This window comes from Cheilinus undulatus, linkage group 13, assembly GCF_018320785.1.
Source record: "Cheilinus undulatus linkage group 13, ASM1832078v1, whole genome shotgun sequence".
NCBI lineage: Eukaryota > Metazoa > Chordata > Actinopteri > Labriformes > Labridae > Cheilinus > Cheilinus undulatus.
In genome coordinates, this window is record NC_054877.1 from 26,791,929 (window position 1) to 26,810,438 (window position 18,510).

Genomic DNA, 18,510 nt, shown 5'->3' on the forward strand with positions numbered 1-18,510 from the left:
CTCTGAGACGACCTGCTGTGTCAGTTGTCATGTCCTCTACATTAAATCAAACATACCCGTGCGATGAAATATTCCAGGCCCTATAGCACACTGCCAAACACCCCGACACTTCCCTTTCATTAGCATCCCATCTGATGAGCTCATATCCGTGCCAGCACACTTATCCCAAGCCAAGCCTGGAGACAGACACGCATAACACAGACCCCGACTTTCAGCCACTGCTTAGGGAGCCGTTTGATTCTTTAATTTATCTTTTGTGACAGAGGCGGGAAGTTGAAAGTCCAAAGGCTATCGATTGTTTTCATCTTGACATGAGAAGATTCAGAGCCGCCAGCAATTAAGAGCTTCAATTGTTGTCAAAGCAGACAGTGGTTTGCTGTGTGTGTGTGGAAAGGGGGAGGGTGTGAGGGTGATCCAATTTGCAATTTATAATAAAGTGAACCAAGTAGGGAGGAAATAAACAAGAGGATGTAAAGTAATGTGAAGTAGCAGAGGGTTAAATGTGAGAAATTTAGCATTTTTATGGGCCTGATATGTAAAACGCTGTTTCAGCAAGTCAAAGGAGCACAGACTTTATCAAGACATTGCTTTAGATCACACACCAGAGATCTTCAAGTTCAGCACTTTTATGATTGCCTCCACTCATATTCACACAAACACGTGCATGCATGTGCACATAAACACAGCCATATTAACACGCTCACTTACACCATCCATAATTACTTTTATTAGCCCTGTGGAAGCACCAATTGATTTGATGCCAGTATGTCATTCCTCTCTGATGCTGTTAAATCCCCTCCATGCATGCGAGATTAGCATCAACATATTATTCTCAAATTAATTTGGATAGCAGTATAGAGGCTGCGGGGGAGGAAAAACTAACCGTATGTTCATGTTGGTGTTTAACATCGAGACTGGTGGGGAGCTTTTGGACATGCCCAAAGCAGAAGTGGGAGGGGGATGAAAGTGTTTGTTCTTCAGATGTCTGCAGCAGTTTTAGTGTAAAAAAAGAGACAGAGTCAAGGGAAGGTGAGTAAGTTTTAACATGTACAGCCTCTCTGTAATATTAACAGACTTTGAAGTGGATTTTTTTCTGTAAGGCATTGATGAACCTCTAAAGGTTTCAATATCTAAGCCCTTTTCTGACAGGTTGCTGCTGTATTATTTTCCTAAAATCCAGACTAAGTACTTTTTGGATGTTTTTACTGTGTAATCACTGTGCTTTCTTATTCTAGCTGTCAATGTAGACATACATCATCTAATCATTTGAATGTGCATGCAGGTTTTGAACAAATTTACATACTTTTCAGGCTGGCTACACACAAAATGATTTTATGTCTGTTTTTAGGCCTGATTTGCATCCCCATCACAATGACCAGAGGGGTGCGACCCAATTTAAGGCTTGTCGCAACCAATTATTCTCATGTGTGTGGTGTCAATATGATAATTTTACTATAATACCATCATCAAAGAAACCAAGGCACTTAGCTTTACAAAAAATGTTTAAAAGTCTTCATTATGCTGGCATGGTTTATGAGTTTATGATTAAAAACAGACTTCAACCCATTTTGGCATCAAGCCTTCTTCAGCCTTCTTCAGAACATCGTGAAGTCGATGTTTTTAATCCTGCTCTATGTAAAGAACATGCAAGCAAAATAAAGGCTTTTTAACCCTCTGAGATCAACACTGAAGTATAGGACAAGAGGAGACGAAGCTCCATGAATAACTTTTCAACCCTAGGTTATAGCCACTTACTGTTTCTTCCTCTGGAAGTCCTCCATTTTGCTGTTCTGATGATGCTATCCACACCTTCGTAGCCCTTTACATTCTGTCACATTCATTACGGGCCAGTCAGAGTGACAAGACAAATGAGGTAGTAGGCACCTGAGCTTAACATACAGGTGCCGGCGCAGTGTATGAACAGTGGAGCTCGTCTGTGCATAAAACTCATGCTGAAGTCGGTAGAAGAGCAAAAACATCTTCACCACCAAGAGTAAGAAGTAAACGTTTTCTTTCAACACAACATTGAGTTGTTTCCTTTCACAGAGTGCAATCTGTTGTTCAAATTTAGAATTTCGACCTTGCTATAAAAGCCTTTGGCAAAGTCACATGTGGCAAAGATATAGCAAAGAGACAAACGCTAGGATAAGGTATGCCCTGAGTTAAAAGTCGGCACGCCACTCTTTGCCATACACCATATCCTGCCACAGGCAGGATGTGACCAACGCAGCGAATAACTTCAGTCATGGTGCATAAGTGTTTAACATCAAAAACAACAACAATCCACCAGAGACTTCAGCAAAAGAATACAGGGAGTGATCACTGCACAACAGGCAACATCTAAACACATGTAAATACAGCTTAAACATCTAAAACGCTCTGGCCAAGTCACCTGGCATGCCAGATGGATGTGTTTTGCACATCCATCTGGTAAACCACTCATAGACAGTGTTTAGGAAAGGGCAGAGCCTTTGAAAAAACTTAGATGGTGACTGGATGAATGTTCTATCTGTCACATCTTTACGGGCCAATCAGAGCAACAAAACACGTGACATAGCCACTACCAGGCTGCGCCTCTACCAAGGACTAAACTCCTTATAGAACTGCATAACGCAAACCATGGCGACTGTAGACATGTCAGTACACGACTTTTGTCATTTTTTTGAAAAGCAAACAACTCCCTGCTGTTCTCTGTTCTTCTTTTAGCGAAGAAATGTCTTCAAGTTCTGACAAAACTGGCGCTTTAGCAGCATCCACGCTAATGTCTTCTGCCATTATTGCACCGGCTGCTTGCTTACGTCACAACTCTGCTGGGCCCGAAGCAATGCCCCGCGTCGCTGATTGATCCTGTCACTTTCTAACTGGGCCCAGACGGTTCAGACGGGAGCTTTGCAAGATGGTTTTGCCCGTGAGAAACATGGAAACAGGTGTATCCATCTACTTTATAAGGTTACTGCCCAAGGGCATAATGGGGAAACTCTATCCCCTGGATTTGAAATTACGGCTGGGAGAGCTTTAATTAGTTAACTATCCACAGAGTCACAGGATGGCTCAACCCCAGTACAATACTCCAACACCCACTTGAGTAGTTTAACTCAGAATGGAATTAAAAATACATCTTGAAAGTTAAAATCAACTCTGAAATGTTTCACACTGAAATTCAACACTCCAGTTTTTGCTGTGCATGCCGAAACAGTGTGGACAGAAGAGCAAAAACATGTTTTCTATCATAAAAAACTGTCAGTGCTGTTCTTAGCTCCTTTTCTAATAATGGAACGTGGTCTGGTTCTGGTAAAACTACCGCTATACTAAAGCTCCTGGCTACATGCTCCACTGGCATCAGCTTTAGCTACCCTCTCCCAGTACAACTAAACCTTGCACTGTAGCTACTGTCTCATTCTGCTGAAATGAAACTAATTGGTCAGATCTGGCCCAATCTTTCAGATGGATTTGTCTGATGACACACATGGGATCTAGCCAATCCATCTGCTTTGAAAGGTCAAGTCTCATCTTCCTGTTTTTGTCATGTTTTATTTGAGGAAATTACCAATGGTGGTACCAATACAGACAAGAGCTATAAGACTAAGATGGCTTGCTGTAACAGACTGTGAACGTGTTCATTTTTGCAGTAATAATGGGTGTTTTCATAGGTTTGAACGGGACCTACAGTGCTTTTGCTGAAGAGGAATCTTGAAGTACTGCAGTTGACTAAACATTGGCTTTGGCTTCACTCACTAGATGGTTGCCAGTAGGTGGAACCATAAAAGCAAAGAAGAAAAAGGTCTAATATGAGATGCACAGGATGTAGCTGTAGCCTTACTTATGTTCAAACACAACCCTGCACTCAGCAGCAACATATTGAATTCCAGGCTTTTTAGATTTTTACCATTTAAATCAGAGATGTCAAATCAATTCTCTCCAAAGCATTAACTATGTTTTATGTGTCATGATACCCTGCTTTTTTGAGTGGAACAGCTATTTTCAAATTCATTAGAAATAAAACGCTTCTCAGGCAGCTGGTAGAAATGCTAACCTCCCTGACATCAGCTCAGAAATGGCTCCCACAGAATCAACAGCTTTAATCTGGTTGAGCTGCAGACCAACAGAGGAAGTCAGGGATTAAAGAGTCTAGCTCACCATGTCTCTCAATTTAGTTTTTACTGAGCTATATGCAGTCATGTTTTCATTTATAGTATTCTCAGTCAGGCAGGAACAGAAAAGCAGTATTAAGTGATTTTTGGTAATACTTGGTTCATTGTTGATGCAAAACGTTTTGGATAATGGAGTTTTTTGCTACATGCTCTGTTTTGTGTTTGACAAATGAGTCCCTAATGGGTTTTTAGTTTATGCTGAAGAAATACAGATGGCAGACTTGTAAACACAGAAACTGATGGACTACAAGATGATTGTTACTGTTTTGTTTAGTTTCTTCAACAAGAGCAAAATTACATCTTATTTTCCAAGCATGACTCAGCAGAGTCTAGAGCTTAATTTCATTGTGGTCCTTGGAAATGTATAATTACGCATTGTATAGCTTTCAACAATAGAATGTTACACAACAACAAAAGTGCTGCACGTTAAAAACAAAATGACAGAAAAACATGGGAAAACTCCTGGTGTGCATCTATTCTTCGTTCGTCTCACTGTTACTGACCACATTTGCTTCTTTTTGACACTCAAATTTCATTGAAATGTCTAACATTATCACTCATTTTCTTTCAGCTATACAGGCAGGGTTGTTGGGAATGGTCTCCATGCCCAGAGGCAAAACCCAGAAGTTAAAGTGCGGACCCCAAACCCTACACTCATTGAGGTCAAGGAGAGGTTGGAGCGCTTCAACCAGGTAGGCAATCCTCACTCAGTACGAGATGAGAACATCTTTGGTAGCTGGTAATGTTGAATATTTCTGAACATCCCTTACACATTTGCAGCCATGAGAGTAGTTCCAAAGAAGGCTCTTGTTTAAATCCAGCACCTACAGTAGCTCTTCTTGGTAGATGTAAAGTCCTCTTTATTGTAACTTAAGCTTTTTATAACCAGTTTTCATCTATTTAGGGATAAAGTACAGTTACTTTTTATTGTGCTACTTTTAACTTTGTAACTTAATGTCACTGTTGTTATAATACTCTGGATTTATGATTATTGTGTTGGCTGTAGACATTACTTAATAACGATGCTCTGACATATTTTACATATAATTTGGTTGCTGGTTGTCACTTGACTGCAGTTAACAGAAGATACTTTAAACAGTTATTCTGTTCAGAGACGATCCATCATGAGAGGCAGTGATGTTACAACCACAGCTGTAAAAAAAAAAAGCCTTTTATTGTGGTCAAGTGAAGTGAAATACCACATATGTAACAATAACTGGGTTAATTTAGATGTTATGCTCTACTGTTGGACCTTTGGGTAAGTTATGTTGTGAATTAAGACATAATTTACCCAAAGCCCTGCAACAGGGCACAAGGATGATAATTCTCTGGATTTATCTGGAATTCCTGATTTTCCAGCCTGAAGGTTGACCTATGAGACTGTTCTGGGAAAGTGTTTTCTAGACATAGACTTTAGAGGGTGCGCACTGACGTCACTTTCAGCGACATGACTGTTCAGCTGGGCTGAGTAGCAAAACATTCTTAAGCACTACTGTCTGCTCTGGGGGAGAATGAAAACAGGAGAAAAAAAGACTAATTTCTGCTGAAATCAGGGATGTTTATACTTGACAGAGCTTCTAACTGTCGACTGTAGATTTTTGACATTGATACATTGCCATAAATTGAGATCTCTGACATTATATGGACCTAATTTCAAGTGAACAGTGCAGAGTCTTAAAGGGATATTTCGGGATTTTTGAAATCGGGTCGTATTTAGTACTTGATTATAGTAGTGGCGTTAGCCTCCAGTGATTTCTGTGAAAAATGCTCCATGCTCAGGATTTCTCCTGCTCAAAACTTTCAAATGAAGTTTCTCTGCTCTCTGTTTCAGCCCGCAGACTCTCCATCTGTATAAATTCTTCTTTGTGTACTCTAGTTCATTCAAATATCCTCTTGTATTCACAGTAAACAGCACATCGTCATCACTGGAGTCAAAATTGCTCATGTTATCATTGTTCTAGCTTGTTGTGGTGTTATTATTCCTGTAGAAGCCCACACAGTTGATCAGAGGATATCAGTGTGAGGCGGAAGGAGACTAAATGGCGAAAGCTGCATGGTAAACTACTGCCTGACACAGAGGGGTTTTTTCGGAGAAGTAAAGTGCTTTGTACATTTTGGACACAGCGTACAGGTGTACCACTGAGTCGTGGATCTCTCTGACTTCGTAATAACCACAGGAGCAGCTTTCACAGAAATCACTGGAAGCTAATGCCTGTACTATAGTCAAGTACCTCATACGACCCAACTTCAAAAAATCCCAAAATATCCCTTTAGGGCACACATCAGCCTGGTTCATCAGTGATTGATGTGAAACTGAATTAATGTCAAATTTGTTACTGTGAAGCTTTGCCATGAAGATCAGTTGTTTCTACATTTTTCAGGGTTTCATTCACTCTTTTTTTAACTTTAGCTTATTCATAGCTTTTTTGTAAAAAGATCACGCTGTGGTTGTTAAATCTGTTTTCAAAAACTTGATGGAGTTCAATTTTAACCTCAGTTAAACCTTCCAGGGTTCCAGCAGATCTTTGAAAAGTGTTAAATAGTCTAAAATTGCACATTTCAAATGTAAGGCCATAAAAAGTCTGAAAAGTCAGCTTCTTGGCTGCAGATGGCCTAGTGGTTTAAGACACCCCTCCCCCCATGTATGAGGGCAGCCCTCATCTTTCTCCCCGACTCTCTCATACCTACGGTATTTCCAACTCTATCCTGTGTCCTCACGAAAAGGCCATGAATAAATCTTTTAAAAAACAACAGATTTTTACCACTGAGAGGTCTTACATTTTTGAAGACACATCGTCACAGACATGACCATATCCAATCTTTGTTTTCTAGCCATCCTTTTATGGTTTTTATCATCTTCCTCCACAAATGTGTGCATATATATTCTCTCCAATTCAGGGAATTGAAAGTTGGATGTTCTAAATTTCCTGGGTGAGGACCTGGCCCCCCTCTCTGATTGTATCTAACTTACTGTGATTTAATAATCTCTGTACTGTTGTGAAACTACTCCAGTTTTCTAAGATCTTGCCTGCGAGGTTACCCACTTAAACATTCTTGCAGCCCACCCTTAATTTGATCAGGTCTTCCCTGATGCATAGAAGGATTCTGCTTTTTAATAGTTAAAATTAATTAATAGTTAGATGCACCTGCAAAAATGTGTTATACTGAATATCACCATATGGCATACAGAGAAGCATTTAGATAAGCAACACATTTCATCAGCTGAGGATTAATACTGACCAAGATGAACATCATCAAGAATAAAGAGATTCCTAACTGCTTTCTGTCACCAGTTTGTGCTTTCTGCCGCTCAGCAGCTAGACACCAGAGTCCTGCTGCCTGGGACATCACATGCATAGTAGTCTAAGATCAATTAACGAGTGGGCAATCCAAAACTCGCTCTGTACTGCTTAAGTTTCTGTTGTGTGAGTCTAAATGCTCAAATCAGAGAGAGGAGGAGTCTATTATGTCTCACATTAAATGCAATGATATATTAACCTGACACGCCAGATGGATTTGTTTCACTCATCCATCTGGAAAACCTCTCATACACAGCGTTTGGGCAAGGGCAGAGGCTTTAAAAAAATCCTCATAGTAAATCCATATAGAACTGCATAACCCGAACAATGGCAACTGTAGACATGTCACTACACTACTTTTGTCGTTTTATAGAAGAAAACAACTTGCTGCTGTTCTTTCCTCTTCTTTTAATGAAGAAATGTCATCAAGTTCTGATAAAACTGGTGCTTTAGCAGCATCCACGTTAATGTGTTCCGTCATATCTGCACTTGCCTCTTGTTGCTGCTTGCTTACGTCACAACTCCGCCGCGCCCGAAAGCACTGGCTCTCGACGGTGATTGGTCCTACCACTTTCTAACCGAGCCCAAACGGTTCAGATGGGACCTTTGCAAGATGGATTCACCAGTGAGAAACACGGAAATGGGCGTATCCATCTGCTTTGCAAGGTTAATGATGTATAGCACCTCCTATAAAATATAAACCTTTTCCTAAAACAGTTTGAATTATTAAGGGCATCTGATTGTGTTGCTTATACTATTCCTTATTGTCAAGCCTCCATATACTGTAGCTCACCTTTTGTGAATACAGAATAGTGAGTGACTTTTTAAACAGAACCTGTTTTATTTTGTCGTCTTTATAAAACATACTGCTGATGTTGATACAGCTATGTTAATTTTACAGTTATTTTTCACATTTTACATTTTTCTTTGAAGAGTACTTCTAAATCCTCTCATTTTCAGTATGTCACACATAATATCTGAGATGCCACTGAGTGTTTGAGGTTTTGGTGCAGTTACTATGCATACTTTAGCAAAGGTTTATCATGCATAATAATGTTACTGATATGTTCCATTGTTTATCTTACTGATCAGTTGCTTTGCTTTGTTTACACTGGATTAGGACCGACAGTTATTCTAATGAAGCATGAAGAGTGAATACAAACCTTAGCACTAACTAATATAAGTTGGTCTCTGTCTGTGGTTGTGTAAGAACAGTCTTCAAACGGCACACTGAATTAGATCAAACATAATAAAGAAGTTTTATGTAACTAACAACCCTGAAGTCTTAATTGAAGTGGCTTTTCTGTAATTAGTATGCCTGAAAATACAACAAATACTCAAACAACTGAAATGTCCTTGCCACTTTCCTCTGACACGAACTTGTTATCAGCACAGTGGCCGATATCAAAGATAAATGAAAAGGACAGAGGCTGAAAGGGAGAGAGACACAAAAAAAGTGAATTACTGTGGTGAGAAAAAAAAGAGAAAGATGAGAAGCGGGAGCAAAAGGTCAGAAATGAGTGACAGATAGGCTGAGATGACACAAGCAGCTTCAAAGTGACACTGTTTGTCATGTAGATGGGGTTTAGAGCTGAAAAGGACCAAGAAGAAAAGGGCCATTTCACACAGTCCCTAGAGGCCATTTGGGGAGACAAACGGACCAGGATTTGGTTCCCCTCTGCCTGTCTGTGTCTTTGTTGCCTGAAAAATTATGCCCGCAGATACTGCACTCGACATCTCTCACTTTTTATCTATTATTTCACCTGATTTTACCCCTTTGGTTCCAGTTTGATTGCTGAAGTTCCTCTCTAATTTACCTTCCATGTACATGATTTGTCTCTATTCCACTCGTTAATCTGCCTTGTTTATGGTTATTTACACACATTCTATTTCCTTTATCTCCTAGTTTTATTTTCTCATCTTAAAATTTATTTCCTCCTCTTTCACTTGTATCCAAACATAAATCTCCCAGCTAGACTGTCCACCTGTCTGCCTCAGACAGCTCAAGATCATTTCTGTCAGACCAAAACATCCCATTGTGCATGGTTGCTGTCAAGTGTCTTGTTGTCATGGCAACTTTGCAGAGTTTTGCAGGTGTCCTGTTGACATTTACTGGGTTGAAAGGCATACTTTGAATCTAGACCAGGTGGCAAAGCTTGGCTTAGCTTTGTGTTAGTGCCAGATAAGAGGAGAAGATCACAGTGAGTTTAAGTATATAATATGGTCATTTTTATGCGGTCAATCTCCAACACAGTTTTTGAGCATATCTGCAAACACAGCTTTGCATAGTTGTTGTGTATAAACTATAAAGCTTTGAAAATAATTCATTAACATTCTTTGTGATGTTCTTTGTGACTTCCTTTAGATGAGTCTTTTTTCTTTTTCTTTTTCTTTTTTTTTTTTTTTTACAAAAAGTGTCTTCTTTATTTGTTTTAACAGTTAATTATATTGTTCCCCATGAAACTCTTCTGTGGAAAATATGGGGAAGCAAGTCTTCTGTTTCTGCAGTGCCAACCTTTGTCTGACCATCAAAAATATTAGAAGTGTAATTAGTGGATTTTTTTGCACTGAATTGTTTATATGAATTGAAAATTGTGTGGAGAAATTGTTGTGTAAGTTCAGTCACAGGCCTGATGCCCAGAATGCTTTGTGAGTAACTCACAACATTAACCAGGATGGCACTAATTACCATCTTTTCTCCCTCATTACATAAAATTAATTACTGAACCCAAAGGACTGGTTTACTTTTCAGTAAATCTACTGTATGGATTGAAATTTTTGATGAGCAGAGTCCTCTATTCAGAACAGTAGAGGAGGTTGGACCTGAGCAGTGCTGGACTCTACTTGTGAAGTTTTTTTATGCTGTATTCAAGGTCAGCTCAGTAAAATGACTATTAAATGTTATGATGTGTTCAAACCTAACATAAAGACAAAGAAAATAAAATTTTACTAAGGCATTTGAATAAAGACAGTACCATTAAACTTTTAAATTCAAGCTCTACTCAGCTTCTTCCACTTCTATCGAAGACATACTGTCAAGTATCGATAGTGGTTTGGACATGTAGGAGGACTCAGATCAATAAGGAGTATTGATAAGGATATCAATATTACTAAAAATAAAAGATCGCCATCCCTACTAATACTGCTTTGTAACTATGGTATATATGTCAATTTTAATTTCAGCCTGTTTCATAACTGTGTAAAAGCTGCTCCCAGGAGCTTTAAAATCTGACACAATGAAATTTAACATCCTTCCTTAGCGCTCAACAGCAACACCTACTGCTGCAATCTCTGCTTATTTTCCAAACTGATCCATGTCAATTAAAGTGACCAGTTTTACAGTAGGATCCTAAACATAGCCAAGATTAACTGATTCCATTCAATGCCAGAAATGCTTTTGACAGGCTTTTATTTTATTGTAGCACCAACATATACTCCTATTTTAGTGGTGTGTTAGTTTACCAACAGTCAACTCTGAACTATGAAAGGAAATCTGAGCATAACCTTAGGATGTCATTCATATTCAGGCTTCACTCAAACAGCTTGAGCCTCTAATTAACCAGGTAGGTTGCTTTAAGCAGAGTAGCTGTCAACATCTCAGTGCCATTCATCTGTCTGCTGTCAGATATCCATGTACAGGATTGTCGTCAAATATTACATAAAATGAAATGATTTAAATTAGATTTTCTTAATAAAAGCCACAGGGGAATATCATCATATAGTTGTTACCTATCTTGTTGTGTTCTCTCTGAGCAAACGCTCGTCCCTGGCTGTCTTTATGCGTGCAGCACAGGCCTGAACAGATGTTTGTAGACAGGTCCATTACATAAGACTCTTCCAGGTGGGCCAGTCAGTTCACAAAATAAGTTCCTCTTCAGATTGATTTTGGCAAGCCCATCTGGATCCCTCTCCAAATTACAAACTTTATCAGACACCCTTGGTATCTTTTAGGCAGTAAAGTTAATTGCTGTGTAATCAGAGAGAGAGAGTAGTTCACAGACATGTTTATCCACTCACTTTACATGTGTTCACACAGGCTCCAGAGTTAGGTCACTACTGTCCTGGGCAATTACGCATGTAAGATTTAGAATCAGTTTGTTACAAAGCTGTAGGACTATCATTGAGTGTATAGTGGAATGACAGTGGTCAGGGGTCACTATGTGGATCTGTGTGGACAAACACGAGGCGGTGTTCATGGCTAAGCCTACCACTTAAGACAATCCTAACCTTACAGATTCCACAGCATCCATTTTCTCCTTGTTAGATAGAGAGAAACTTTATTAATCCCCAGGGAAATTCAAGGTATCCAGTAGCTTACAGACACATGTATCCCAGACTCTGACCCCTCATTTACTCAGGGTATTCTCCTCTTAAAGCAGGATATATTATGGGTGTACTCACACAAACCGCATGAAAGAGACACCGCATTCTTAAAATCAGTGAGGCTGAAAATAACACACCATCACACACAGGACAAGCCCTTATCTCTCAACCTCCTATAAAACACTCGATTAAACGTGTAGACCAGCAGTTGTTCTTCCCTTGTGAGTCTCCTCTGACTATCCTTTTCCTCACACTCTTTCTCTCTGCCTGTAAATATCGCTAATGTGGACAATAAATGTCTCAAAGTGGAATTTTGATTCCCTGCCATGGCTCCAGCTGTTTTTGGGTGTGGATCCCTTCTACAATGGTCTATCTGTTTCCATGTGAGGAGCAGGCCAGATCATTTGCCAGTTTGTCAATTTTCACTTCAGTAAAACGCAAAGTCGGTGGCGACACGCTGTGTAGAGCGGAAAAACACCACTCTTATTATTCATGGTCTTTGTTTTTCTTTGGCACAGACATACAAACAAAGACAGCATCATTACAAAAAGTACAATGGATGGAGAGTTGGAAAGACCAAATCTGTTAGGGAGAGAGAGTGAGTTTGTGTGTTTGATACGACTGAGTGTTGCTTTGCTGTTTGATTTGGCCAATGTCCCACCTAGGTTCCACATCAGAGAACTTTTACTTGTTTTCAACACGAACACACATGCACAAACACACATATAGTGCCATCAGCTGCTGCAGGGACTTCATGTGTTCCTTTTCAGTAATGTAACTTTGCTTTTGATACTTAAAAGGCTGCAAAACCAAAGAAAGAGATTAAAGGCATTTATGAAGGTGTTGTGGATTTAGGGTTCCTACTGTATGTCTCTTTATTTTTAGTCAGACAGAGCTTGAGCTCCAAAGAGATTGTGCAGTCCTGCGGATGAAGCGAAAGCGCTGGCTGAACTGGCAGCCTGTCACAGGGAGGGGACAGATTCTTTCCACTTGAAGGAGATGATGGAGCTGGCCTTCACAGGAGCACTGCTGCTCTTTGCTGCTGCTGCTGTGGCAACAATACAGCAACAAGCCTCACTGCCCAATGCTTGCTTTAACCAAACTTCATGAAGCCCAGACTTTAATTCAAGTGTAAATTGTTTTTACCGACAAAATCACACGCAAAGCCACTGAAAATTCACTGACATTGGCTTTTTGTTTTACACCAGTTCATGCTGACTTTCTCTGTGTGCTTCAGTTTCATGAATACCATTTTTTCTTTATGGAGAGGAGAAAATTGACCAAGTTCTGTTTGGAACAATAAAAAAAATCTTCTTTTTGTGATGTGGCACATTTGTCTTAATCAAGTCACAACCCAGTGTTAAGAAAATCTTGAACAGGGATTTTAGACTTCCTGGTATCTCACATTCATTAATAATATTAAAGCATGGAGGGTTTAGTTGTTTCAGTCTTGATATTCTCTTTTTTAAACATCCCTTGTTAGATTCTTTTGCATAGAAATGTACTCAGTAAGGAGTTTAAATTTGCCTTGAGTTACTGAATTGATACATTTTTCAATTGTGCAGGCCTACATAGAAAGCCAAGAAAGTCCCAGATTTTATTCCTTTGAAAAGGTCAAATTGAAATTTAGAAAACATTTCTGCCAGTTTCATTCAAATTATGCTAAAAAAATTCCTTTGAAAAGGTCAAATTGAAATTTAGAAAACATTTCTGCCAGTTTCATTCAAGTTATGCTGAAAAAAAAGGATTTTTTTTTCCTGTGAACATGTAGTTAATTTTACTTTAGGAGCTATTATTTGAAGCAATGGGATTCTTTTGCTAGAATGTGATGCAATGCAATGGGATACGAAATGAAACGATACGCTATGATACCATACAAAACATATGATACGAAGCAATGATAGGATACACAACAATACTTTACGCAATGAAACATTAATGGCACACTACAGTGCATTAAGGAATGATAAAATACAGAACGATATGATACGATATGATGAGATACGCTACAAAATGCCACGAAATTATGTGCAATGATAAGAAACAGGTGGATATGATACAATATATGATACCATATGAAATGATACAATAGGTATGATGTCGTAAAAAATGATTTAAAAAACTATACAATATGATATGATATGATATGATACAAACCGATAGGAAATGAAACACTATGATGCCATCAGATACAATGAGTTACAACAAGATAAGATATGTTACTATATAATAAGATATACTATGATATGAAATGATATGATTTGATACGATATGATAAACTGAACTATGATATGATATGCTATAAAACGATACGATAGATATGATATGATATAATAATCTATGCTATGATATGATACGATATATGATGCAATACAATACAATACGATATGATATGATACGCTAGGCTATGATATCATATGAAAATTTACAATAAGATACGATGTGATACAAAACGATATGCTACCATGTAATATGAAACGATACGATGTACTGTGATACTATGATACAAAACGATATTAAACTGAACACTATGATGCCATCAGAAATGATACAATACAATGTGATACAATATAAAATGATATGCTATGATATAAGATGATATGCTAGGGTACAAACACATACAGTGTGATATGATACAATACAGTATGATATGATCAGATATGATATGTTACGATGGAATATGATATGATACAATACAAAATGATACAAAACGATGCAAAACAATACACTATGATACAATATGAAACAATGAGCTATGATATGATAAAACACTATATGTAATGGTATGATATAATACGATATAATACAGTATGACATAATGCGTTATAATATGATATAAAACGATACACTATGACACGATATGAAATGATACACCAAAGTATAATATCTATGAAGATATGATACACTACGATCTGATACAATACAAAACTATATGATATGATTTAAAAGATACGATGTGATAGGAAACTATGTGCTTTGATTTGATGTAAGACATGATATGATAAAATACAATACAATACAATACAATAAGATACCATGCCATGTCATGCAATAGCAGACAATGTCATACAGGGTACTGTACAATACAATGCAATGACAGGCAGTTATATGTAATGAAAAACATTATGATGCTAGTAGTGACACAATAGGATGCGATGTACTGTGATCCATTACAATGCAGAACGATATGATGTGATGCAATACATTACAGAATAAAATTCATAATGAGTGGCCCATAACAATTTTAGGATACAGCAATGCAACCATGATTAATACATTTTAAGGCAAACTGATAATAATGATGATAATAGTGATGATAATAATAATAATAATGATGATAATGATAATGATAATGATGATAATAGTATTTATAAAGTCCTTTCGATCTTTTTTTATTATTCTTTTAACTATTTTTTTATGTTATTTTTGAGTCAATCTAAGTGTTTTAACAGAAAGAACATTAAAACAAGTCAAATTCAGAATATTTAAAAATCTAAAACACTTTTAATCAATGGCATGGATTGCATGGCATTAGAGAAATTAACAAACAACTCAAGACTTATACACAACAGTAAACAAGGGAATCTTGAGCCTTATTTGGAAAAACAAACTGAACACACCTGTCTAATGTATAGTCTGGTGCACAGAATAAAAATCCTGTTCACCAGCTGTCTTCTTAAAAACCTTGGGAACACTCAAAAACCACATATGGGTATACAAAGGTGCACAAGGTTGTCTTTTTTTTATTTTTATCCTTTTGAGGGTCTGTTTATGCATAGTAAGAGAAAAATATCTGGTAGTCTTCTTTTCTAGTTTTCTATCTATCAATCTCCCGTATGTGTCAGAGTTGCAAATATGACCTGCTGGAGCTACTGCAGTATCTGGGCTTATGACGACTGTAATGATGAGTGACCTGGGCTGTATTGAATGAGGGTGAAGGGGTTACAGCTGCTATTTTATAAAAACTTCTGTAACCCCGTAATGTCTCTAAGTCTTCCTCTTCCCAGCAGCCTTCACTGACTGTTGACCCTCACACCTCATGCAGACGTTTTATCATCCACGTAGCTGTTGGAACACGCTCTCAGAAAAAAAACAAATGCTGACATCACTCAAACCGTCTCCCATTTCTTGACATCTTCATCATTTCCCTTATAGAAAAGCAAAGTTCATACACCCATAGATTTGTTACACACACAAGCTGCCTCAGTGTGTGCCTGAGAGGAGCAGGGTGTGACAGCCAAACACCACAGTGGGTTTGTCGTGATTGACTCATGAGGGTTACATGAGGTCAGAGCCAAAAAAGTGTCACTTATGCTTAGTGTGAAAATCAGCTTGTACTAGCTTGTAGCGCAGGGGGTGTGTACCTTTGTTATTGCTCTAGGTAATAAAAAATGTCAAACCTGTTACCCAGAACTCCATGGGAAAGTACTTTTTAACTTTAAAAGTTAAAGAGGTTTATGCTTTCAGATTTCATACAGACTTTATGGAATTCGGTGAAATATGGTAGGTGATTGATCAATGAAGAAATGATACTTAGCTGCAGAAAAAGCCATGGAAATTAAAGAGTTTTTCTGCATTTTGTTGGATCAAGACTGATGTTAACGTGTTTGCTATGAATTTTTCTGGATCAAGAAATAGTAAAAACCAGAATTTTGCACTCTCAACCAAACTTAGGTGACCATTGTGCATTTTACAATCAAGCAGATTGGATGTTTCAATAGAAAAACCAATATTGTACTGGTTCTGCCATAAAATCTTCCATTGTAACGCCATTTTTTTCATATGAAAATTTGGCAGTGTCCTTTATACACCAGTATAAAATGCTGAGCCATACTGTCATTACTCCAAATGCCACCACCAACATTGCAAACTGTAGACAAACTTGTGCAATTAAAAAAAAAAGAAAAAAAAAATCGCCCCTTTCATTTAGAATTGCAAGATGCTACTTCACTTCTCAGTTTACAAGCTACATAACGACATGGACCAGTATGGTTGTGCCTTTTTAACAGCTTTTCTCTCATCAGGTCATGATCCTGCACACAGCTGCTTGATTATGATCCTCATAACAGTTATATGATTGAAATGAGGATAGTCCTATCATTGAAAAAAATTTGACTTTTACTTTGAAATGCATACCGTAACGGTTACCATACCTTACATTCTTGCATACAGGAAGGACTCATACAGTGAATCTGACTTCAGCGTACAGTGGTTGTCAATCCTCTGTATCACATGGAGCATGAAGGTTAGTTAAGTGGCTTCTGTCAGAGAAAGTGACATCACAGCATCTGACCAATCACTAGTGGCCCAGAGCATCTAACTTCCTGTTTCCTCCAGAACTTGAAAAATGCAGCTTTAAGTCTCTTCTGTTTCTAAAAAAATGTCCCTAACATTATAACTTATCATGATAATCTGATGGAACTCACATTATAGAGGTCAAATTTTTTCCTTGTAAGATTTCTAGCAATCACTGCAATTTTAGCTTGAAAAATCACATTTAAACATACATTCATTTAGGGGTGTAAAATATTGTCTGTATCAGTGGTTCCCAGCCTTTTCTCCTTTGAGAAAAGTATTACCTTTCAAAGTATTACTATATGAGTGCCCTATAATGTGTTAAGTAAAAAAACTTTGAGTGCTGTATTGAATGAAAATATTCCTTAATTAAAGACAAAAAGTGAGCAGTGCACAGCACAGCTAACACAATGCGTCAGTACTATACAACTATCACCACAGACTGAGAGCTTAACTATCTAACCAGGAACTTGCAGGAATACATCATACTGAAAACAGATGGTACAAAAAAAACATAAAACAGGAAGACATTTAAATCCTTTATACCCTGTAGAAGACCCCAAAAACACTGCTTCTTCATTAATGGTGCTTCTCATGTTGAGGGTTTTATGGTATTTCTGAAAACAACTCTGAGTCTTTTTTTTTTTACTTGGGTAGGTCTTGGTTCAGATTCAGATTCAGATTCAGATTCAGACGACTTTATTAATTATTTGGTTTTTCCCTAATAAAACATGGCCACCATTGTCAATACATTAATACAGATCTAGTTACAAAATCTGCATACTTTTCCCCCCCTAAACTCATAATAGCATACAGGAGTTTTGTCTTGGCAGCGATGCATGTGGTCACTCAGTGAGGTTTTTCCAAGCAGTGTTTGTTTAATTTTTCATTATTTTGTATGAGCTTATATTTTGTCTTGACAGGCCAACTGTATAATGCTTTCATGTTTTGTGCATTCGTGGTTAGCAGTTTATTAAGAAGTAAACCTGCTCTTTCCATTATCCCCACTTCAGTTTGAAATTCCAACTTTAAAGTCAATGAGGCAAGAAATCAGTGTGTATGCTTAGGACAAACTTTTTTATATTTTACAACAGAAAAGGAACAGTTTAGAAAAGCACTTAATTCATATTTTTTATTTATTTTACTGGAGGAAAAAAGTTTGAATTAGTTTTATTTTCCATGTTCAAAATGAACATGCACAAAAGTAGATAATGTGGTAGATAACTGTAAACTTCAGAACTTCATCTGTCTGTAAATAGCTCTACATTAACTAACAGTCATCTGAAAGCTGGTTGACTATAAAAAGCTACATGTATCCATGCAAACAACAGGTCATATTGGATCCAGAAGCAGCAGCTATCTATAGATGCTTCATTTAGGCTGTCACTCCTCTTTAGCTGCATTTCTACCAAGCAATACACTGCACAATTATTTGCATGTCA

General features: G+C 37.8%; 1 protein-coding gene across 3 annotated transcripts in view; it reads left to right on the forward strand.

The window, feature by feature from the left end:
- The window catches only part of LOC121520549 (glypican-5-like), a 194,339-nt gene that overhangs the window by 125,934 nt on the left and 49,895 nt on the right, over positions 1 to 18,510 (forward strand). For all 3 annotated transcript variants that reach the window (XM_041804054.1, XM_041804052.1, XM_041804053.1), the window contains one exon: positions 4,723 to 4,843. In XM_041804054.1, the coding sequence (XP_041659988.1) occupies positions 4,723 to 4,843 (121 nt within the window). The remainder of the gene's footprint in view (positions 1 to 4,722; positions 4,844 to 18,510) is intronic.